We start from the raw sequence: 25,059 nt of genomic DNA, 5'->3' as shown, positions 1-25,059 counted from the left end.
TTACATTTCGTGAGACAACCCTAACTCAATGCCTTGCTAGGAACAATCAAGGGAGAGATCAAAACAGCATCGAGCCAAAGATTTAAATCCGTCATGATTCCGATTAAAATGTTTGTACGTACCATGCATATTCCAAATAATAAAAATAAATATAAAAAAGGAAAAAGGAAATTAAATTACTTCTGAAGCAAAGCTGCATTAAGAATTACATTCCAAGTATCAGGAACACCAGCGAGACACCAATGGCTGCAATCCACAAAAGCACTGCCTGCGCCGGTATATGTAGAAGGATGGCCATCTTTTCTTAGCTGTGTGAGCAAAGTAATGTCGAGCAAATAAACGGGCTTATACATTCTACTTAACACACTCTTTACCACATCTTCTCCTGGATTTTTGGGGCCTGGATACTTTGATCCCTCTACTGGTTGTGTTTCTGCACGACAATCCTTTGCCTTTGGATCATTCCATTCCTTACCACTGTCAAAGGATCAAAGGACATGATGCATCAAACCAAATGACTCAGAAACTTGATAATAGTAACATGATAAGAGGACAACTAGCTAGGAGATACATCAATATATTTGATTCTGTAAAAGATAGGTGCATGAAAAGAAACATTCTGCATGCGCTTACACAATATGAGAGGCAGAAACTCCTTGAAAGAAAACTCTGGTCTTCGAGGGATCAATGTTTGAGTCGATCCATTTACCCCAAGTCGTTAACCCTATCTTGTAAGCTTTCATATGATCCATCTCTTTCACGAGGGTGTTGCCTATTCGAAAGTAATCCCACCTAGAGCACAAAATCAACTGATCATTAGCTCAGCCTTCTTAATTAGGAATAATTAATTTGCTAGAGATGGAAGTTTTGTGAAAGCATGCACTCTAGCAATATATATACGTTTGAGAGCGCCCGGTATGGGTCCACCAGTGGTTGGTGTTGAAGATTAGAACGTCTACTCCTTTCCACTGATCACCTGTACTGATGGAATCCAGCCTTAGAACTTTGCCTACCTTTTCCTTAACCAAGTCCACCAGGAATCCATTTTTCAGAAATATAACTGAAACCCCATATTCCTACACAATGAATCATGTACATTACCCATGTAAAAAAAAAGATTAATAAATTAAGTACATATTCACAAATATAATATTATTAAACCAAGCAGCTTGATCTCTTCCCTTAATATTTTATCTTCTTTTCTTTCTTATTTTCTTATGCAAATTAAGCAGCATATTGACTAACATTGGGATTATGAAACGGAGTTAGCTGAGAAAACAAAAACTTGAGTTGTGCGGCAAAAGAAAAGAAGATGCCTAACTGGGAATGAAAAAGTGAAGAGCTGCTTCTGCTGGCTTGTGGCGTATTCAGAGTAGGGGACTGCGGAGTGAAGCATGCAAGTTAGAGACTGCCATATGTTGTTACTTAAGGAATCCCCCACAAACATGATCTTTTTGCCTCTGTGTCTCTCCAAGAAATCCTGACCATTAAAACTACACATGCACAGCAATCAATGCAGTCAATTTAAAATTCAATACCAATTCAATGCAATACATCTATAGCGTTGATGCAATAAAGTCGTGGAAAACAATGCAGGTGTCGAGATGAGTGCTGTAAATAACATCATCAATATGCGTTCTTTTCCATATTAATCTTCAGATTGTATTAATCCTCGATAATTTCCATGCTTGTAAAATCTCTATCCTCGAAGACTTTCAACCCAACTTCCAAATCCAACCAAATCTCATGACTTGCTGATCATCTATCCCCATGACAATATACTATAGTACTGTAATCTGGTAATAATCCACCGTTGATTTCGTTCATGGGATCCACGAGTGACTATTGACTCCCATTTAGACATAATTAAAAACATAGATTAATGAGAATTTTTACAAGTTTCAACAATCTCTGCTCTTTCTCTCTATATTTTTTGCTAGAAGCGATTGTTCTCTGCTGAAACACTCGGATCATGGTTCAGTTTCGGTTTCAAATCTATTCATTTACTCTTCCTAACTCGCATGCAGTTCAAACAATCCTAGCTAGCTTATTCATCCTAAACTTTAGCTTATATTTATACATGCTCAGTGAGCAGTATACTTAGCACAATTTGATAAAGTGTATGACCAGCATAGCACTCAAGGGGCCGGGAGAGCAAAGGAAAGAAGAAGAATTAAATGGAAAAAGGAAGGAAGAAGGAAAGGGTTACCTTGGAAGATCACAATCATTAGGCTGCCATCTATATTTGAGGTATTCCTTATCAGGTCTGCCGTTCTTCACGCAGTCAAATCCTTTTCCGACGAACGGACAACTCGATGCATTGTAGAGAGGGTACGAATTATCAAGAACCCAACTCCCTTCGAAATAATTGCAGCCATGCACATGATGGTATTGTGATGATGCCGGCACCAGGGAGAGAGTTAGAGCAACAAAAACGTGACCAAATAAACCTAACCACGAAGCCATCTGAGATCAGACGATCGAGAGTCTGAAAATGTGAGATAAAAGTGGCCTGGCCTGGCCGGCTTGACAGGGGAGAGAGACGAGAATGTATGTGTACGTAACTTCTTATTTTGCTAGATTAGTTGGAGGGACGTTTAATAATTTGGTGGGTGTTTTGAACCGAAGAAAAATCTTTAACATTTATTAATAAGAAGTATATTTGGGAACGCACCGGCAAGACGGCTATGGCTAGAATTCCTAGAGAAAATTAATCAAGTACTCAACATTATCTCATATATATATATATATACATGAAAAATAAGTACTTCACATTATCGCATTATTATATATGCAGTATGTATATATGAAAAATATTTTAATCATAAAAGAATTAGATAAAAGTAAATCTACAAATTGATATGACTTAATGTGATATGTTAAATTATAAAATTAATTTTATTATAAAATAGATCTAACGGATTCTATGAAACCATACATTAGTTTATATCTGTAGAGTAAGTAGATGTCAAACACAATGAAATCACCAGATTAATTCTAGATCTCCTACCGAAAATAGGATCGTTATGCAAGGCAATTATTTCTTAAATGTTAAATTGGGTTATTTTTTACAACAATTGGTAGATTTTAATTTGATGAATGAGATCACAAACTCATTATGATACCAAAACATTAAAATAAGGTATGATTAAATATGCATATTGTTGCCTTTTTCTTGAGGATTCCGAATATCTCAAATTATTAACGTTTACAACTTACAAATTTCACCAAAGAATATTAATTGGAAATACCACCAAGAGTTTACAATTTTCAGACATCAAATTAAGACGCACGCTAGCTAGCTAGCTGATCAAAAGACTACCAAATTAAAGTGTACAATAACGTTAATTAAGGCGCTTTTAATTTCTTGAACGTCTTGATCATCTAGCTAGAGACAATACTTGCATATAGGAGTTCATTCCATGTATCAGGGACACCGGCAAGACACCAATGACTACAGTCATTTCCCCTTCTCCCATCGAAACCATAAATCGATGGGTGTCCATCTTTTCTCAGTTGTGATAAGGTAGTCACATCGAGCAATGTCACGGGAGTTGAGATTTTACTCAACACATCTTTTACCACCGCTACAGCTGGCGGCAATGTCCCTGGATATGTTGAACCACTCACGGGTTGTGTTTGTCCACGGCAAGTTGTAGACTTTGAGGAGTTCCATTCTTCACCACTGCTCCATCAATACAAATTATCCAAGATATTAGCTGGTGATCATCATGGTTGTTGTTACTTGTTAATTATATATAAATTAAGACATGAAGAGCCAGCTAGCTATAGCTAGCTGCTAGCATACCTGTCATGGCTTGGAGAAACGCCTTGATAGAATACTTGGGTGATTTTAGTATCAATGTTAGAGTCCACCCACTTTGACCAAGTGGTTAGCCCCACCTTAAAAGCAGCCAGACGATCCATATCTCTATGTATTTTATCTCCTACTTGAACATACTCCCATCTGCATTAACTTAGAAACATTAATATATAATATAGTAATAATCCATATTAATTATCTTTAAGAAAAAATCTATTTATCATCCTCACACTTCACACACCACACTTATTTTAATTTTTTTTTCATTTTTTCTATAATAAATATGTAGTGTGTGGATGATAAATAAAATAATTTAATTAGTTTAATAAGAATAAAATAAAATAAAAAATAAAAAAATAAAAAATAATATTTTAATATATAAAGTGTGTGGTGTAGGATGATGCGTATAGCATTTCTCTTATTTTAATTAGCACATCATGTCGAAGCTAGCATGCATGACCAAATTAAAGGCTGCTTTTTATTTCATTTTGGGATCAAGAATAATAATATTAATGTTAATCTTACGTACGGTTGTTTTCTTCCTGTATGGAGCCACCAGTGCCAGGAGTTGAAGATGAGCATGTCATATCCTTTCCAGTCATTTCCATTGTTAATGGAATCGAGCTTTAGAACAGTGCCGATATTTTCTTTTACAAGATCCACCAGAAATGCATTACGGGAAAACGCCACAGAAACTCGATAGTCCTGCGTGCATGCATAGCACAACATCCAAATATTAATGTCTACGTAGACATTAATAAAAACACGATGTGCATGGAGACAGGGAGAGTTCACATGATGATTACGCTGATTATTCTTCTTGTTATTATTCCATCCTATTCCTATATATGCTACGTACGTTGTAGAAAGGTCACAATCATAAGCCGGTTTGTCGGCAGGTCGATTAATCCCGGCCCTGTTTCTCTCATAATAATTAATCCGTAAGTTGTATCACGCAAATTTTTTAAAAAAGGATAGAGTTCATAATTAAAAATGAATTTTCTTTTATGTAAATTTTATAATTTTGCATAATTTTTAAAGATATCATGCAGTATTTATACATTTCATGATTACAAATATCATTAATCCTCTTAAACTCAATGCCTGCAGTAAGAGAATGATATATATTCGGATGTGCTAGAACCCAGATCAAGTGATTCCAATAAAAGTGATTGGTAATTGGTACACGATTAATTTTTAATTGAGAACTCTTCCTGATCAAGCGGTATTAGATCCTTGATCAATCTTGTTCCATGACAATTGGACAATGCCCCCAAATAGCTTTCTTATGGGGATTAATGAGTTAGATTTAACTTTTTTTAAATGACAGAGACACAAATCTTTTTATATTTTTTTTATATTTTTATTTTAAATGAAAATTATTTTGTAAAATAACTCGCGCGCACATAAAACAGTGTTGTGTTATTGTAAGTCATTACTAAATAAAAGAGTAATGATTTGTGCAAGCCATGTACGTACATGTGGTTCATTTGTAAAACAACGAATCCCATTATGAAAAACTACAAAAAAATTTACTTTTTTATGAAAGAGTATTTGCGTGAGACAGCTTGTGCAACTCAGACTGATACTTAACATTACTCTAAATAAAATTATCGTTCATTTAAATTAGAGTTGTATCGTTAAAGTGATGTTTCAAATAGGCAAAAGGTGGTTAATTCCTGTTCTAAGAGCCAGTACTAATTCGTATTAAAAGTACTAACCTGCAAAGTAAAGATTGAGAGTCCACCTCTTCTTTGGACAGTGTAGTTTGTTCGGGGCACTGAAACATGTAGCATGCATGTGAGAGATTGCCACTGGTTGAGGCTTAGAGAGTCCCCTACGAATAATATTCTCTTCCCATAAAACCTTCTCAAGAAATCCCGACCGTCGAATCTACACATATATAACAGTATACCAAATAAGAAATCTAAAGATGTTACCATGTATACATGGTCAACAGTACAAGATCGATTGCTATTTAAATTTAGAAATGAGATGGAATGGTTTTAAATGAGTTGAATAAAATATTATTATTATTATTATTTTAAAATTTGAAAAAATTGAATGATTTATATTATATTTTGTGTAATAATTTAAAAAAATTATAATGATGAGATAAGATGAATTGAGAAGGTTTTCGAATCCAAACGAGAAAATACAACATGTACAAGGTTTGTTAAAATTTATGTATATTTGATTGAAAATTAATATTTATATATACATGTATGTATATATGTAATTAGTATTTTAATGCTTAAGCCACATTAATATTGATCATGATTTTAATCAGATTGCAAAACAAAAGAAATCATATCAGTTTTGCCAGAGGATGGGACGATATTCGATCAACAGCTTCTGTCCAATGGCTTCAGACTATCTAGTTATAATAATAATTGATCAAGAGGGCCGATCATCTTCCATGCATGGTATATTCCTAGAATTATTTATTTATTTATTTGATCTGATATATATATATATATATGATTTTTCATATATTCTTAGTACGTTTGTCTTTCATCTTGGCAAAAACTAGACAGATCATACTGACATGAGAAATTAAATGCGTGTCATTTAGGGACCGGTAAAGTGTAAACTACAAGATTCAAGACAAAGCATATATTAATGATCAATGGGGTACCTTGGCAATGCACAGCCGGTAGGCTTCCATTTGTATCTGAGATAATCATTATCGGGCCGCCCATTTTTTTGGCAGTCAAATCCTTCCTCGACAAACGGGCAGACTGCTGTTTTGTACAAAGGATAAGAATCGTCAGAAACCCAACTTCCATGGAAGAAATTGCAGCTGTCCAACCGGAAATCACGACCCAAGTTACTCGGTTGCTCTGCTTTGGCATTGCAATATTGGAGGAGGCATGAAATGAGTGGTAGAACGGCAAAAGCAAAAGAGCAAAAGCTTCCAATCCTACTTCCCATGTGCGGGTGGTGAAAGAAGAGATAAAGAGAGAAATCACTTGAATATGGACTCAGAAAAGTTAAATAAGAATGATGAAGAAATATGTAAGAGCTAGCGGTATTTGACAGCTAAAGATGGCCATGCATGAAAAGGACTTGATCAGTTAAGTCAGGATATATGTGTGCTTGGGTTCACTTGAAGACGAAGAAAGTTTTCTTCTCGTGCGCGCCCACTCTTTTTCGTTTCTTGTGTTGCTGTTGGGACATTGACGTGTAGACTAAATTCTCATAATTTAAGTGCACATAAATAATAAAATCACCTTGCATCCCATTCTTCAAAGGGAAGCCTTCGTTTTTTCTGCATCACATCATCATCCTCAGCTTTATGGTTGATATTTCATATGAAATATTGTCGGCAGGGGTTGCACATGCATGATTGTTTCTGACATTTAACCAACCATGTAGGTAGAACATCAGCATAAAAATTAGAACATGTTGTAAATTAATTAAAACGAGGAAATAGAGTACTACATCATAATGCATGTCACATGATATATATGAGTATTTAAAATAGCAGATTATGGAGTTTTTCGTTCAAACTCTATAGGATAACGAATCATAATTAGATGAATATCATTTTTCAAATCAGTACTGTTAACTAGTTTGGAGCGAGAGATGAGTAATGGTATATACCACATCACCATTTTACTTACATTCTACTATATATGATGTGGCGCATTTATCACCATTTGATGATAAAGAAGCATGCAATAAATTATCATTCAATGGTGATAAATGTGCCACATCTTACTAAATGGAATTCAAGTGAGAGATAGTATAGTATATAGAATTTTCCATCTTGAATAATAGGAACGTAAAGGCTAGCTGTATATAATTGTTATTAGGAAAGCGATCTTTAATGATTGCCTTGAAAGGGTATTCAATTCTAGGGATACTTCCACGCATCAATAATAGTTAGTCAATTATTTTATTTTTGGATCATGTTCATTACCTTTCCATTGAAGTCGTACTTGTTTAGTTCAAAGGATGATTAACCGATCGTCTAATCCGCTGAAAACTTTACAATGCCAGAAAACTTGATCGTCTAATCCGCTGAAAAAATGATTACTTTATTGAAATTATTATGAAACCCATCAAGAAAATGTTTCCCTCCCCAATTTCCAGTTTCTGTACCAAAATGATCCACATTTTATGAGGTACAGACACACGGGAAATGTTGCTGAAGTCATTCTCTGCTCTTACGCTTATCTTAAATTGGCCATGGGCTATCTGTCTACTGCTGATCTCTCTCTCTGAATAGCGTTCCTTTTACCATTTTTCTTTCCAATTCAAAATGGTATAGTTGTTAAGAATTGAGATACTCAAGAATTTTCAGATCTTAAAGAGGAATAGAGAGTACAGCATGTGAACCGATATTAAAAAAATCAACGGGCCGGGGCCTGATCTTGATCTTGGTATCATGGAAAAAGGTATCAGTGCAGCAGTACTAGTAAAAATGCAGCCTTCACCAAGGAGCTGTGAAAATCTCATCATTGGCCGGGTAAAAACTTTATTCAATAATAATTTTGGATCATGTTTAGTCTAGGTGTAGAAATTAATAATCCAGGTTGATGGATCAAAGAATAAGATTGTAAAGAATCTGGTTCCAAGTATCAGGAACACCAGCAAGACACCAGTGGCTGCAGTCCATTCTAGCCAAACCATAAAGAGAAGGATGTCCATCTTTGCGTAGAAGCGAGAGGTTTGTTATGTCAAGCAACTTGACGGGTTTTGTAACCTTTCTTAATTCACTCTTCAGCACCCCCACTGCTGGTGGCAAGCCTCCTGGATATATGGACCCAAACAATGGTTCCTTCTGCCCCACGCAGTTCTTCGCACTCGGTTCATTCCATTGGCTGCCACTGCAGTCCAAAATTATATATATAAAAAGATCGAACAAAAAAATGTGGTGATCAGAGTAACGTACAACCGATATTTTAACTTGTCAAACACCTTTCTCCAATTGGAGATAAAGGAAGAACTTACTTGTAATGGGATGGGGAAATTCCTTGGAAGAAAACCAAAGTCTTGTTAGGATCGATGTTGAGATCTACCCACCTAGCCCATGTTGCAAGTGCCTTCTGGAAAGCAAGCATACGATCCATGTCCTTGCTAATCTTTGTTCCCTCTTGGATGTAATCCCATCTGTTCAAAAAAATATCATACAATTATTTTAATTAAACCCAGAATTATTCTTTTACAAGAAAATCATCCAAAAAATGTTTGAGAAATAGGAAAGGGAACCATACGGTTGAGAAGGTCCCCTTCTGTTCCACCAATGCCATGTGTTGAAGATGAGCATGTCCATTCCTTTCCATACCTTCCCACCCTCGATTGAATCAAGTTTCAAGACTCTACCAATTTCTTCTCGTACAACATCTACCAAATACACATTCCGATCCAGCATAATCTCAACTCCATAATCCTGTAACATTAAAAGGGAAGAAAAATAGTAAACAAATTTCACCCAAAAAATAAGTAATATTAGAACATAACAAAGAAATTTTATAAAAGTAAAGTTCACAAACTAATATGGTTTCATATGATACGTACATTAGATTTATTTTACAATAAAAATAATTTAACAATCTATCATACTATATCAAGCTATTTCACGACTATTAAGCAAGCTACTTTTGCAGCCATTATAGGGATGGGCTTAGGGAATATTGGCTATTTTGTTTTTTGTTTTTTTTTTAAAAGAAATAACTTAATTAATGACTCAACCATCTCTATAAGTAGTCTAGAGGAACCTCTTCTTATCTCATCTCATCTGTTTAATGTTGCATTAAGATGCAATTGGCAATTGGTTGAAAGGTGGCTGGTTATAAGTCATAAAACTAATTATTTAGTGGTAGGGGAAAGAATCTAGAACAGGAAAAAGTGGCTTAAAAGTAACTTTGGATTGCTAGCTCCAACTGCAAAAAGATAAGAACAATAAGGTGAGGACGGTAGAAATTAAACTTGTGTGAGGTCCATCTTGGAACCTTTTCCACATGTTATTACTTATTAAGGTGCATGAATGGGAGATAAGTTCTTATTAAAGGCAACCAAAATGATTTAAATGTGTAAGTACTACAACTTGCAAAAGTACTCCTAACAAAAGTTCCACATATATACAAGTGTCACCGAAAAGAAAATATAATTTATAGAGAAAAAAAAATGGAGATAATACATGTAAATATTGAAATATAGAGAAATGGGTGTTACATATAGTGTTAGTATATACAAGTTTCGTATATTCTTTTTGAAAAAATAAAGTTTATTATTAAAAAATAATTTTTTTACGTAAATTTTAAATTTATTTATTTTTTTATAAAGAAATATACGGGATTTGTATATTCTAAAACTTTATCAACCATTATATATATATATATATATAAAAGCGTACGTACCGGAAATGAAAAGGTGGAAACGTCTTGTTGTCTTGTTAAGTTGTATTTAGCATTGGGGAGGGCAGAGTGAAGCATGCATGTCAATGACTGCCACTGATTTCTGCTCAGCGAGTCCCCTACAAACATGATCCTCTTCCCTCGTAATCGTTCCATAAAGTCTTGACCATTAAATCTACAATATAGAAAATGAAAAAAGAAAAATCAGAAGCATCATGCCCATATATTTATTAATTACCTCGGATCATTTCCCTAAACTGTGGTATAGACATGATCGGCCCTCACTTTCAATGTAATTTAAAAAAAAAATTGATAACTACAGTTGCGAATGTACAAATTATTAAATACGAAATTTATATAAAAAAATAATTTTTTAATATTAAATTCTACTATTTTTCCATGACGTTCTCGCACTCTATGGTGGTACAAAATATTACTTTAAAATTTTTCCCTCCTAATCAATACCTCTTAAGAAAATGACCAAATTGCCCTAGATTTCACTTATTGGGAAGCTAAGCTATACGCTCAGAAGAAAAAAAATGCACGGCAAAACTCGGGGGACCTGACGGGAAGAAGGGGAAAAAGTAAGGGTTGAAATTGGAACATAAAGACAATTTGAACCCTGTTCCAATTTCAACCCGTGAGCTGGCTGCCATGGATGAGCAGCTTCCTGCTTCCCACTTCCCAGACTCTTGAAAAAGAGAATCTATTTCTCGATTATATTTAACTCAAAACCATTTCGTCATCAAAGTGACAATCAATTGGGGACCGACAAACGACAAAGGGGTTCCTTGTGTCGTCAAACATTGTACGACGACAAACCATGTGAATGTCTGATCCAAGTTCACACGATATCTATATAGAAAGACACGAGAGATCTGAATCTGCATTTTCATTTTCATTTTCATTTTCATTTTTATAATAAAGCATGTGATACCGAAATAAAACGTTAATTCTGAAAGTCAAGAGTACTTTTTATTTTTCAGCAAAAATGAAAAACATTAAACAGAGATGATAGTTTGGACAGGCATACAGGGTCTGAGCCATCAAAAGCAAGATCAGAAAATACATATTTCAAACAGATCAAGATTAAAAGAGATAATATCTTCCCAACAATTACAGTTTCGTATTATTTCATGATATGTTAGGAACATTGAACAGCATGCACCAGTAATCACAAACAAAGAGAACTATTAAGGTTAGCAAGCTAGAACGGTACCTAAGAAGATAGCAGCCAAGAGGTTGCCATCTGTACTGGGTGTAATCCAGATCCGGGCGGCCATTCTTCTGGCAACTGAACTCCCGCTCGATGAAGGGACAGACGGCAGGATGGTAAAGCGGGTACGTTTTGTCTGGTACCCATCTTCCCGTGAAAAAATCACATTGACTTGCAGCAGAGGCTTTGTGATGAACTAGAAGAAGAAGAATAAGGACTGCTGAATGCAGCAGAACAACAAAAGATGCAAAAGAGAAGCCACAGCAAAAAACCCGGAAACCCATTAGTATAAACCTTGTCAAATCAAGAGAATGGAAATAGGTTGAGTTCAATAAAACAATTGAAGTGCAAAAGGGAAATGCCAATATGGAAACTATAAACCTCCTATGGGTTAATGACGAATATTTGTGTTGTTAGAGTGACAGGGATGATGAAAATGAAAATAAGGTTGTCCATTGCGGGTGGGGCTAGCTTCCTTTTATGGTGGAGAGAGAGAGAGAGAGAGAGAGAGAGAGAGAGAGAGAGGTTTTAACATATCAAATGGTCCAATTCAGTGGGAAATGTTTTTCTTTTTTGTTTGTTTTGTTTATTGGAAGAGGAAAACAAGGTACAGAATGGAAGATGAGGGCACCTACCATGTTAAGTTGTTAACAGCTCACAATCTATGGAAACCAAATATACTGACACTGTGGTCTTATTCATGAGGTGAATCTGCATCTTTTCACTCATAAATTTTGCTTCTTTATTGAGTAATTGATTTTAGTGTCATGGAATGAAAAATGAGTGATGAGTCTACATATATCGATATATAATCATACCTTTTTTTTTTAAAAAAAGAAAGATATATAATCATACCAATATTCATTAATATATATATATACACACACATACACCCACTAATTTTGTTAAGAAAATTTGCAGCAGAAGTAGGGGAAAGAACATTCATGAGAATCCATCAATCTCGTGTGAAGTAGTAATATTGCCGCCAGATCCGTTCAATGGATATGAATGTGTTGGTTAAAGTTCAGGGTCCTACAGTTGTTCAAAGATACTTAAAAGATATTTTGTTTAGAAAACAAAGATATTTTCTTTGTTTGAAGAGATATTTTCTTTAAATCTCTTACACTGAGTTCTTTAAAAAAAAAAAAAAATTTTTAATTTTATGTATTTAACTCTTTCCTATTTACGACAAATTAGAACAAAAATGTAAGAAGATCTCCATCCATTATTCTCACCATAAAGCATTAATGGGAGAATAATTATGCCGTGAATTCCTTCCCTGCTTGATCTGGCACCTATGGCCATACAGGGGAAAAATCTTCCTTGAATTAATTTTTTTTCTTAATTTTGGACCGGTGAGTTTCCTAAAATTCTAATCAAAATAATCTCAAATTCAATGGTATGGATTCTGTGGAATCTATATTTTTTAACTTTAAAATTTAAATTTAATATCTTAAAATCTAAATATTATATGGATAATACTAGAAAAATTTCTGTGATGTTTTAGTTTGTAAATGTTGTCTGTACGAACACTTTCATATTTCTAATAGTAGATGTTGTTTAAAAAAAAAAAAAAAAAAATTCACCAGATATTGGTGTGGAAACAGGCACAAGACCACCAATCATAAGCACAGCTTCACGATTACCATATAACACAGTTACATACTTGTGTATGTGCCGTCGTTAAAACGTAAAATTGTTCATATTTTTGGCAGGTAAAAGGGCAAAAGGACAGGTGAACAAACAGGGGCAGATATCTCTTTTGATTACGTTGGCTGACAAAAAATATACAAAACAAAATCAGAATGCATTAGATGGGAAAAACACATCAATATGAAATGTTTTACAAATAAATTATTTCCCGATATCCGAACACAAATATTCGAGCAATTCAGCTGCTTAACAGTGGATTGTCTTTTCATGTTAAAAATAAAAAATAAACAATTTACACTTTTGATAATCCGAGAGAATTTCTCAAATGAAAATGGAAAATATACAAAGAAACCATTGCAGCATTGAGATACATTGAAGAGACGACCAAGTTGAGAGAGCTCACCAATTTCTCTAGGTTCTTTTCTCCAAGTAATCAGAATCCATATTGACTGGATATAGATCAGCAGCAGATGTGGAAGAAGCTGTAAATGGTCCATCTACTGACATGCTTTGTGTCTGGCTATCTCCCCCTTTCAGTTCTTTGTTGTGTTGAAAATGATCCCACATTGCCTTCACTTTCATTTCATCATTTGTGACACTTGAATCTGAAGATAACTCCGGAACAACAGCACTGCCTTCAAGCATGCTTACCACAGTGGACATGGAAGGCCTTACTGCTGCAGAAACATTTGCGCATAGGAGAGCCACGTTGATCATGTTCATAACCTCTTCCTTCATGTAGTCTGAGCCTAACCTTGGATCAACCAATTCCATCAAACTTCCTTTCTCTTTTAATATAAGTGCCTACAAACAGGAAGACAGGTGTAAGGTGTGAAATCTGAAAAGATAATAAAAATTAACAGGAGCGAGAACAGGAGATGTGCAGGAAAGAAAGAAATTCAAATGAGTTACCCAATCAAGAAGATAGAGGCGTTCCTCCTTTGGACGGTAACTAGTGTTGCTCTTCCCACTGACAATTTCCAAGGCAACAATTCCAAAACTGTAGACATCTGCTTTATCAGTTAAATAACCTCGCATTGCGTATTCGGGTGCCATATATCCACTGCATAATCACAAACCAATATTGTCGAGTAATCAAGCAAAACCGTAAGATAATTCAAGCAATGAAACTTTTCAAATTGGAGATTTTTGGAAAAATTGGAACTTTCAAACCCTGCCCTCTACTTTCAATTTTATTCTTCTTCGCTATTTATGCGAAATTATTTTTATCACATGAAAATAAGGGGAAAACCAAATTCACTAGGAATATGGTGACATCTAATTAATAAGCGGTAGCTCACTAGGTTCCAGCAACTCGGGTGCTTATATGGGTATAATCCTCGTCATCAAGCTTGGCTAAACCAAAGTCGGATATCTTAGGATTGAGATCTTTATCAAGCAAGACATTAGTAGCCTTGATGTCCCGATGGACAATCTTCAATCTTGATTCTTCATGGAGATAGGCCAAGCCCCTGGCTATGCCAACACAAATCCTATGTCTTGTTGGCCAATCCAATTGCAACCGATATTCTTCTGGCCCTTCAATCAATCAAATTAAGAAAAAATGGTTAATGATTGCGCATACATTATACATGCATGCTACCATGAATGCATGTTATTACACGGATAAAAAAACAATTAAGTGCACGAAGATAAAATTTTACCAAATAAAGCACGAGCAAGGCTGTTATTTTCCATGTACTCATATACAAGCAATAATTGATTTCCTTCGATACAACATCCATAGAGCTTAACAAGATGAGGGTGTTCTAAAGCAGAAATCATGCCTATCTCATTCACAAACTCACGATTTCCTTGCTTTGATTTGGCAGAAAGCTGTTTGACTGCAATAACAGTGCCATCTGCTAGAAGGCCCTGCATTTGGGAAACACGACTTTTTCTCATGTTTGAATAATGGTGTCTCAGAAAGAAGAGCTACAATAGGAATAGTTCAATCCAATCAATCAAAACAAAAAATTTATTTCACAAACACCTTGTAAACAGAACCAAAACCACCTTCCCCAATTTTATTCACAGCATCAAAGTTGTTTGTGGCCGCTTTGATTTGCCTTAAGGTGAATTTACCAGTTTGCAGGTCCAAACCCCTTAAATCTGAGGAAGATACCCAGTCAGATAAGAAAGCACATCGAAGAAATTTGAAAAATTCTTGGCATTCCTAGAACTTTGAGAGATATTTTCACACAAACTGAATTAACTGAGATTTATAATAACGACACTGATTGCCTAGAAAATACCTCGCTCCGTAGTGTTTTTCTGACTTAGACAGCCTTTCCACCAGAGGATAGCCAGAATCAACAATATAACAATGGCTCCAGCAGCGACAATTCCGACCACTGCACCTATAGATATACCACTACTTCCATCTTCTGGTGGGGGTTTAAAGTCTGTGACCAAAAAAAGAAAAGCAGTATGTGGGTTCTAGTTTTAGATCACTATCAAGGCAATTGACAACTGACAGTTTCAAAAGCTAAAGGAACATGAGTTTTTTTTTTAACATAACTTAATTTGGAATTTTATTATTCTGATTTTTTCCAAACACGGAAATATTTCAAGGAAAAACATAAAAAAATGAAATCCATTTCGTTATGAATATGGCATTTAAGGATGACATATATCATTCTACAAATAAATTCCTTATTCATCAACATGATAGTCGAATGTCTCTTCAAGTCGTACAGACAAGAAGGAAAATACATCCATCTATTGCCAAATAAAAAAAAAAAAAAAAATCAATGTTTTAAAAAGGGTATGAAATATAAATAAGCATTATGTAGCCTTAAAAGTGTCCACAGAAACAGAAGTAATGTTAAGTGCTTAGACATATGAGAGCAAGTAGGAGAATTGTGCACTTTCAAACCATAAAAAGAGTACAAGAGCTCATAGAACATAAAACCTACCAGGATCCACAGAAATAGCAGAAATAAGAGGACCATAGACTCCTCTGTATGGGATACCAGTTGTCCCCTTCCCCGCCCAGTAGAAACGGATCTCTAGCGTATTATTAGTCACGACAGCAGTAAAATTTTGCTTAACCGCCTTACCAATCCCACCTGCCGCTTTTACAATATCAAAATCCTTCCGCACCCGCTCTCCCTGCAATATTTAAATCCATTTTCTCATTTAACAACCATTGAATGGCAGCAACGTCAATAGCAGAAAAGCTGTTAATGAAGATGGAAGTATATTGTAACAACTACCTGAATGTAAACATCGAATATACGTCTTCCCAAGCTGCTATATGTTTTATCGTCAGTGAACATTATCTCAGCAAAATGGAGGTTGACAGTGTAGTTTCCGCTTTCCAAACAAAAGGCATAATAAGTAAGAGATAGAGGAGAGAGGCGCGCATTCATGTACAGTTCTGGATTGTTCATAGAGAGCCTGGATGAATTTTTCCAGATATAAGTCTTCGTGGGGCGGTCGTCGTCCAGGAAGTAACCAGTGCTACTAAATGCCCAGTTGTGTGAACTCTGGAAGAAACTCGAAGGTCCAACATCATTTGTATCATCGTTATATGTAGCACTTCTGTCTAAAGTCACTTCTTTTCCACCACAGTTTATATGAAGATTGTATAAATCTGAGACAAAAGCAACAACAGATTAGCCACACCTGGACAGGTAGACAAAACAGATCTAATATTCATAACAAAGAGGGGAAGGAAAAAAATAAGAAAGCCTATTCAGTGTTTTTCATTCAGAGGGGAGTGAGGTGAGAGAAACATGAGTTGGTACACAATCCAGGCAAATGAAACATCAGTTATTGATACTGCTCCTTCACAGAATAGAAATTTCACATTTTGAGTAAGACTATCAAGAATATGTGATGCGGGTATGCATGTTATCTACGAAAGGGGATTTCTCATTCAAAGCAGCTTGGCAATTGGTCGGGAAAAATATCTCAAGGTAGAATGCAAGAATATTCTGAGGCCCACTGATCAATAGCTAGTATAGTTGTCTACAAACTGCCCCTCTTGCATGTATTTGTGGTGATGTTGGATCTAGCCATATAACTGGTAGGAGGCCATTGGCATCCAAGATGCCAAGTATCATTAGTTCAGGCTTGATGCATTAAGAATCGTAATTTGAGTTAAAAAAGTAAGGAGAAATTGGTAAATGAAAACAGTTAAGAAAAACTAGCCTGGATTATAAGCCTCATTTTTCCCACAATCAAAAAACTAGTGCTTAGTTATAGCAATTTTTTTTAGTCATTGTAAAATTGCATTCTATAATAATGCATCTCAGCTTTCATAACATCTAAGAACTACAAAACTGTGCAGCAGAGGAGAAGGCGACAGCTTAAAAGTGAAAGTAGGATCTTTTAAAACAAGTTCCTTCTTCACTAAGACCAGAAGCAAGACAAGAAACCTGGCATGATTAAGACAAGTTCCTTTCCAGCTGATGTAACACAATTGATAGCAACATTCTTACCCTTGTAGCTAAGAAGACTTCCAACGAAAAAATAGAAAATATAAAGGAAAGGAGATCTAGAAAGGTGCACCCTCAGCCATTGTGGTTTTGGTTCATTGACTCATTCACAGCAGTACAATTTCAGAAAAAATTTGAAGATCTGATCTTTCATTTTTTTTCCCCATAAATTTTCAATTTTGATTTTTTTTTTAGGCTTGACAAAGTATATGACTTTTCTACTTACTAAAAACAAGTTCATTTTCATTAGAAACTACATGCCTTTTTAAGAGTGTTGGTACACTACTAACCCAAAGTGATAATGAATATTTAACAATCCCGAGGGAGTATATGACATTTCAACTTACTTTTTGGACAAGGAATGCTTCTCAAACACGAAACAAGGCCACTGATGGGAAAATAGGGATCCAGAACAAGTTAGCATTATAACAACAAAACTGGATTATGTTTACATATCATAAGAAAGTTAGTATCAGAAAAATTTAAGAAGCGTGTTTTTGATTGGTGGAAGTGATACTTACGAAGTATTCCTAATTGAAGAGCTAGCAAACAAGTTCCTGTGGAAAACAAGACCAAGAGAAAAGTTTAGCAAGCATGACCAAGTGCGCATGCATGTACAAAACATTATGAGATGAAGTCTTACACACTGCGTTGTTGACATTCTGGTTGCCCAGATGTTTCAACTGTAAAGTTGTTATATGAAAGATCACTGCACATAAAAGAAGCAATTTAGTTCATCATCTTCCATAACGGGATTGTATACTTGGAAGAGGTTATAATACTAATATTCAATCTTTCTTATTCTTCATTCTATATAGTCCAAGAAATGAGGTGATAGGATTCAATTGAATTTAATCAGAAAAATTACAAGCTCATTCCAACACTCATGAGGTGATAAGGTTCTTATCAATTATAAAGGTAAGCAAATATTGTCTACAATGATCATCATCTTCATCATCACAAAAATGTATCTAACAATCCCATAAACAAATACTGAAACATTTGATGTGAAAAATATTAATAAAGACAAATGAGTTTTGAATATAAATTAATAAATGGACTATAAATACAAGGGACTTAGTTTCAATGAAATGCCTCTTCATTGTTACCACTTTTAAATCTGTTTTAGGAAAAGCTGCAGGAAGTATAGAAGACTTAGAAACATTTGGGGGGCTTTGAGGAGTAGAAATCCTTGGATATTCAATCGGAACTTATAGGCAATGCATTTGATTTAGTTGTCTTGTTTTGATAAGCTTTCGGTTCCTCTTTTTTTAATTAGAAAAAAATATTAATAAAGTCTCTAAGGTTTTTGTAAATTACAGCCTAAAAGATGCATATAGTTTTGGTATGTCACTTCTCCAGTTATTATTAGCATTCTTTGTAGCATATATATATATATATATATATATTTTTTTTTGTATATTGACATTCAGATCAAGTCAATATTGAAGAAGTGCTATCAAAGCATTCAATTAACTATTTAATACCAGAGATCGTGCACAGATACAGTTAACATGGTGACCAAGTTAAAAAGGCAAAAAAAAAGCTCCAAAAGAGAGTTGACACGGAAAGGAAATAACTACTACAATTATTTTAGTTCCATTTAATGATTAGGATAAAAGACCATTGACATTTTTGGTAAGCAAATAAAAAAAATATATAGAATTTAGCAGAGAAGCTTACATCTTGTCTCCTTTGTTCTGTATCCAAAGAGGCACTGGTCCAGTTAGCAAGTTGCCAGTCAAATATCTAGACAGAATCAATATTAACAATTCAGTATCATTGCGGAGTTTTGTGCATTACAGAGCTTATCTGGTAAACTTGCCCCTGATGATGCAAGTCCTTGAACACATCTAAAATGGCTAAATCAATATTTATACATGACACATGTTCTAAATCATTTCTTACTCAGAATGATAAATTACATGAAAATGGCATTAAAGCCACCAGAAAGTAGAGGTGGTATTAGTTACATTATCCTTTGATAAAAGAAAGGTCTATAACCAATTTTACAAGTCCTTATATGGATGTAAACATCCTATTTAAGTGAAGGAAACTATTATTTGTATCTCATGGAAGGAGAATGTTTTCTTTTAGCCTTTAGCAGACACAATACGGGGAATGTTTTTAGGAGGAGACGTGTTATCAATTGCAGGTCATGTCCAATGTGGATACTTAAAACTTCCTAAAGAGACCAAGTAACTAAAGTCTTGATTTGGTCTATTAGCCGTTCAGATATTTCTCCCTTTCCATATATTTTCTGATTGGTCACAGATAATCCTGCTTTAGGCCCATAGTTCATCTTGAGCATAAATTTAATGCCACAAGGATTTTCCCAGGTAATCATATTGGAAATTTGACTGGAGAGATTGCCTAATTTATCAGGCTATTCTAATGGCCCCTTTTCATCCCCTAATTAGGTGATGTCAGCTATTGGATGAAACCACCAGTGTCTCTCAGCTGTACATAAATTGCCCTCAGCAATGCTTACATATAATCAGTTTTTTGTAGACCGGAAAATCTTTCTGGAATTGCTCCACTTAGTTTGTTGAAGCTGAGATCTCTGCAGGGGAATTTTAGTTAAATGAATTAGAAACAAATAGAACCCTAACAGATTTTGAAAACAACTCCTTTCAGAAAGGCACAAGCAGCACATTTGAAGTTGGTAACAAAAAACAAGACAATCTTTACGATGTATTATTGTTATAAACAAAGTTGTAATTCATAAATATACAAAATTAATGGGAACTGTTCCAGCTTTTAAAACCAATTTCAATTTTTAAAATAAGGCTTCAGGTACTGGCAAAAGGCTAAAAAGATAAATAAAGAAAATCCTGGAAATATTGTTTGGATTAGACATACCATATATTTGAAAAAAAAAATAATGCCATTAGGGCTTGAACTGGTTAAAGAATAATAACCTCAATAAAGCTAATGGGGCAGGAGTCTCTTGAACGAAGATATTAAAAGAAAATCCATTTTAAGAATGCCACCTAAGTGGGTTCACATAAATGAATATAACAAGAAGAAAAATAAAATAATTCTGAGCCATGCAAGAATGCTGAATGATCCATGAGTTAGTATCAAAGAGTTTTCAAGAAGATTTTGTAATCTCAGCAAACAGGAGGAAACGGTGGAAAAAGTACTAGTACACTTACAGGGTTTTCAAAGTTGTCATATCCCCGAGAAATGTAGGTAGTTGTCCAACAATATTGCAACTCTTCAATATCCTGTAAAAGAATTAAATAGGTATATAAGACTGGGTAGCCATAAGGATCCCATTACTTTAGAAAATCATGTCACTGAATTATTAACTCACAGTGTTTTCAACTTTGTTAAATCATTTAGTGGTGGAAACGCTGCCTCAGATCCATTCAAATCACTAATTCTCCTGCATATCAAAATTTAAAGAAGAATAAAGTAATTCAAATGCAACTCCATCTATGTATGATTTGTAGCTATGAAATAAAATATCCATACTGACAAGTCAGTCAACTCTCCCAAAACAGCAATGCCTGTAGGAATTGGCCCGTTCAAACCACTAGCCTGAATCACTCTGTTATTGCCAAATTTTGACGTCATCAGGAATAAAGCTTAATATTCATAATTAAATAACCAAATCCTGAAAAGAGAAGAAGAAGAAGAAGAAGAAGAACAAAGGTCTCACAGTTTTCCAAGATTTGTCCAGTTTTGGATGTAATTGGGTATCTTTCCTGAAAATTGATTGTCACTGATCCGACTGCATTACGTTGAATGAGGAAAATCAGGAATGTAAAAAATTACCAACCATATTTTGGAATATGAAATATTCAATAGGGACAAAAATAATTAGAAGCTTACAAGTCTTTCAATGTCGTTAGGTTTGCAAATGAAGAAGGCAGCTCCCCGGTAAAATAATTCGAGCTGAGTAAGCTATAAAAACGACAATATAAAAAGTAAACCAATTCAACTATCAGCATTGGGATTCAAATAGAAGAGCCAATCCAAATGCTTCTCGCATGAAATAAGAGAGATAAGACTGTTGCGAGAGAAAGAATTTATAAAATGATCTTACAGCCTTTCTATTGAGGACATATTTCCAAGCTCTGAAGGAAGAATTCCGGAAAGCTGATTATACTCGACCGTACTAAGAACAACAAAACAGAACTTCTTGATATCAATACACTCTTGGAACTTTGCAAAAGTACAAACAAATGGTGATCGTAACTCACAAGCTTTTGAGAGTCGTGATGTTTGCAAGCTCTCTGGGGATGGAACCCATTAACCGATTTCCAAGAAGGGAACTGCGATAAGACCCTCATGTTTAAATCATCATTCATAAAAGAATTAGTTGGAGAACACTTAGAAGGCCTCGAACAACATTTTATTATCAGAAAGACACGCATATGGTATGAATAACATAAACAGGCACGCAAGCATGAACATCACAGAGAGAGTGAGAGAGGGAGAGAGTACATGTTGACCAGCTTCGTGGAGCCCCATTCCGGAGGGATTGAACCGTTAAGGTAGTTGCGGGTGAGGTCACTGATACGAAAGGGAGATCAGATACAAATGAGTTCCACGGTTAAGTTAGTTGAAGAAGGAAACTAAAGACAAGTACATGGAACATATAGCTGTTACAAACTTACAAGTACAAGAGCAGTACTTACATCTCTTGGAGGTAAGGAAATCTGCCCAAATCTGGTGGGAGAATGCCTGCCAGATTCTGTGCTTTCAGAACTCTGTACTTCCATAACAAAGTGCGACCAACTTTTAAAAGTTTTTTTTATCAGAAACAAAAGTAAATACATTTTATGTGATTTTAATCTAATTATTAACCTTTTTTTATAATTCCAGTTAAAATATTTATCTTAATATTAAAAAAATATATTTCTTCAATCTAAGGCCTGGGCTTGGGCTTGTGATCCATATACCCAGAAACCCTCAAAAGGCATCCTTGTCAAAAGCCCACGAGTTTATTTATTACTTCTTATTTTCTTTCAAATGAAATAATTACTTATTATTTATTACTGCAAGCAATTGGGATGGCTAATGGCGTCGATCGATCACCATTATCGTTTTGGAGTCGCATGCATGGGTCGATCGAAGCTAGCTAGGGTAAAGATATATCGATGATGCGGACGTTTATGGAGTTGCAGGTAAAAGTACTGTGTACTTTCGAAGCAAGTGGTTCCCGATTGAAGAGGATCAGCCGTTCGAAATAGATGAGGACTACTAACATTGACTTGAAATGCAAACAAATAATAAAATTGAGAGTAAACGTTGATCCAAAAAAGGGGTCAAATGATTAATTAAAGACGTGGTCCGATTCTCATGAGAGTACTCGATCCTGATCATCACCCATCTGAGATATGACAGCAGTGTAAACGCATGTTGCATGGTGCAAGTTGCAACACGCAAGTTGGTGGCATAGCAATAATAAACATGCAGTCAAGTTGCCAGGCGAGCAGACCTAGCTAGCCTGCCGACAAGTTCATGAATATGGTAGAACCCTACTTTGTTTTTATTTGACTTTGTCAGAAGGTTGTCGTACTCTATTTATACCGATTTGAGTATGAATGGTATATGCACCATGTGAAGAACTGGGATAAGACTCAATTCTAGATCTGTTTTAGTTTCTTTCTTAATTTTCTTTTTCATTTTCTGGTATAAGGACTATGTAAAGAAATTTTTTTTTTTTTTTTCTTGTAGTAAAAAGATCATGTTCTTTTGTTTTTGGGTAATGACTCCAGAAAACTCGTCCACTGATGAGCTAATTAATGTCCGCGGAAAATACCAAATATTCCTGATTAATTAATTCATGAAATCACTTGGGATTTCAGTGTGCATCATGAATTAGTGTATTCTTCTTTAAGCGAAGCAATAAGCAGCTCATGATATCCTACCTTAGCATGAAGAAAAAAAAAGCTATTTGGATGACGAGTTGAAAACAACTGTTTGGCAGTTTGATCACTTGAAAGCGAAAAAAATATATAGCGTCGAGTTCCCTCTCAATTCTCCAGCATATATATTGTTATGATCCTTAATTGGGTTTGAGATTTGCGGAACTCATTCTCCTGATCTTTCTTCTTGATCTCTTAAATTACTAAACAAGCTGAACTATGAGAGAGAGAGAGAGAGAGAGAGAGAGAGAGAGACATACATGCTGATAACATGGCACTCAGTGCCATTGAAGGTGCAGTCGCAGGTGACAGCATTCTCCAATCCTTTTATTGGGTTGGGAGTAATCCATCCAGATTGTCTACTACATGGATCTACACTGAAATCCCAGTCCATCTTACCCATCGCCTTCGCTATATCACGTAAAGCTTGCACTGTAAACATTTACAAATTAACCCATTTATTAATTAAGATCCCCTCCTCAAAGCTATATATGGTGGTGATCCGATCCATAGCAAAAACAAAAGGCCAGTCCGATTTATTCCAATAAAAAATTAAAACTTAAAAATCTTGCATCCCTCTAATTTTTCTGAGTGTGTCAGTGTTTGTATATACAGATCATATATATATACGTACCTTCGTCGCTAGCTAGTAGAGAGGCTCCGTAAGCAAAAGTTGAAAAGCAAATTAAGGTGACAGTTGAAGCAAGAAGAAGTCGGAGAAGAATCAGCATGATGTTCATGATTTTCTCAGGACAACGAGAGAGAGAGAGAGAGAGATGACTGGAGTTTAGGTGTGGGATGGATCGGAGTCGTGGAAGTACTAGCAAGGTACAAAGGAAGAAGTCTCAATTTCGACAAGAGAGATAGAGAGAGTAGATCTCGAGGAGCAGGTAGGATAAGAGTCAAAAGCTAGCCATATAATTTGTGTATATATATTCTATGAAAAATGCCATGTATATTGTATACACAACCCCCTTTTAAAATTTATATATATATATATATCAAATATTATTATATGCTTGACATCACATACCAAATTCAATAATTACATTATATATGCATGATAACACTCTCAATATTAATGGTAATAGCTCTGAAGCTAGACCTTAATTAAAAAGTGACAAAGAATTAGGGGTTTATAAATTAAAAACCCGAGTAAGAAAAAATTAATCGTATAAAATTTAATTAATTAATTAAATATTATATTTTGTACTAATTAACCTTGAAAAATATTCTATCCAACTTTGGATTATATATATTAACTATATCAAATTTTAAATAAAGCTAATCGTAATTAACCAACGTGCGAAAGTGATTAAATAATTTCAAAAGCTATATATATGGAATAGTTGAAGTAATATATATAATAACCTTCGTCACACACACGTGCACACATATGCTAAAATATTTTTTTTATGTGTTTTGTTACGTACAAATTAAGTCACATATTAATGATCTATATATTGATACTGATTCATTCCTATTTAAAATTTAAATTAGTATTATTTTTAATAAAATTTATTTTTTAATTAATCATATTAAATTGATGTATATATTAATACACAGTCTTACTTACAACTAAATTTATCATTTCCTTATTATGTGGTACGTCCTTCGAAGACATCACGCGGTATATATGTTTATTTGCCATCATGTGCTTTAATTTATACGCCCT

At 34.8% G+C, this 25,059-nt stretch overlaps 4 protein-coding genes across 4 annotated transcripts; all 4 read right to left on the bottom strand.

Moving 5' to 3' along the window:
• Nucleotides 1–71: 71 nt before the first annotated feature.
• LOC122281101 (protein trichome birefringence-like 42) lies at nucleotides 72–2,675 on the bottom strand. Its single transcript, XM_043092371.1, has 5 exons — nucleotides 2,210–2,675; nucleotides 1,322–1,493; nucleotides 901–1,076; nucleotides 634–792; nucleotides 72–477 (listed from the first exon to the last, which is right to left on the bottom strand). The coding sequence occupies exons 1-5, from the start codon at nucleotides 2,464–2,466 to the stop codon at nucleotides 177–179; spliced, it is 1,065 nt and encodes a 354-aa protein (XP_042948305.1). The 5' UTR covers nucleotides 2,467–2,675; the 3' UTR covers nucleotides 72–176.
• A 470-nt stretch (nucleotides 2,676–3,145) lies between these two features.
• Nucleotides 3,146–6,889, bottom strand: LOC122281098 (protein trichome birefringence-like 41). The gene is made up of 5 exons (XM_043092369.1): nucleotides 6,462–6,889; nucleotides 5,545–5,716; nucleotides 4,353–4,528; nucleotides 3,809–3,967; nucleotides 3,146–3,685 (listed from the first exon to the last, which is right to left on the bottom strand). The coding sequence occupies exons 1-5, from the start codon at nucleotides 6,755–6,757 to the stop codon at nucleotides 3,385–3,387; spliced, it is 1,104 nt and encodes a 367-aa protein (XP_042948303.1). The 5' UTR covers nucleotides 6,758–6,889; the 3' UTR covers nucleotides 3,146–3,384.
• Nucleotides 6,890–8,273: 1,384 nt separating this feature from the next.
• Nucleotides 8,274–12,110, bottom strand: LOC122281099 (protein trichome birefringence-like 41). Its single transcript, XM_043092370.1, has 5 exons — nucleotides 11,408–12,110; nucleotides 10,192–10,363; nucleotides 9,046–9,221; nucleotides 8,783–8,941; nucleotides 8,274–8,658 (listed from the first exon to the last, which is right to left on the bottom strand). Exons 1-5 carry the CDS (start codon nucleotides 11,686–11,688, stop codon nucleotides 8,373–8,375), a joined length of 1,074 nt encoding a protein of 357 aa, XP_042948304.1. The 5' UTR covers nucleotides 11,689–12,110; the 3' UTR covers nucleotides 8,274–8,372.
• A 1,082-nt stretch (nucleotides 12,111–13,192) lies between these two features.
• LOC122281094 (probable leucine-rich repeat receptor-like serine/threonine-protein kinase At3g14840) lies at nucleotides 13,193–24,298 on the bottom strand. The gene is made up of 24 exons (XM_043092361.1): nucleotides 24,019–24,298; nucleotides 23,645–23,816; nucleotides 22,152–22,223; nucleotides 21,958–22,026; nucleotides 21,714–21,785; nucleotides 21,557–21,628; nucleotides 21,343–21,414; nucleotides 21,170–21,241; nucleotides 20,987–21,058; nucleotides 20,822–20,893; nucleotides 20,661–20,732; nucleotides 19,994–20,065; nucleotides 19,186–19,251; nucleotides 18,146–18,211; nucleotides 18,024–18,059; nucleotides 17,850–17,890; nucleotides 16,276–16,655; nucleotides 15,976–16,171; nucleotides 15,313–15,462; nucleotides 15,051–15,169; nucleotides 14,722–14,932; nucleotides 14,359–14,596; nucleotides 13,970–14,120; nucleotides 13,193–13,861 (listed from the first exon to the last, which is right to left on the bottom strand). Exons 1-24 carry the CDS (start codon nucleotides 24,122–24,124, stop codon nucleotides 13,469–13,471), a joined length of 3,042 nt encoding a protein of 1,013 aa, XP_042948295.1. The 5' UTR covers nucleotides 24,125–24,298; the 3' UTR covers nucleotides 13,193–13,468.
• Nucleotides 24,299–25,059: the final 761 nt, after the last annotated feature.

The sequence above is a fragment of the Carya illinoinensis genome, chromosome 11 (assembly GCF_018687715.1).
Source record: "Carya illinoinensis cultivar Pawnee chromosome 11, C.illinoinensisPawnee_v1, whole genome shotgun sequence".
Taxonomy (NCBI): Eukaryota; Viridiplantae; Streptophyta; class Magnoliopsida; order Fagales; family Juglandaceae; genus Carya; species Carya illinoinensis.
Note: the sequence above shows the minus strand (reverse complement) of the source record. Positions and strands in the feature narration are given on the sequence as shown.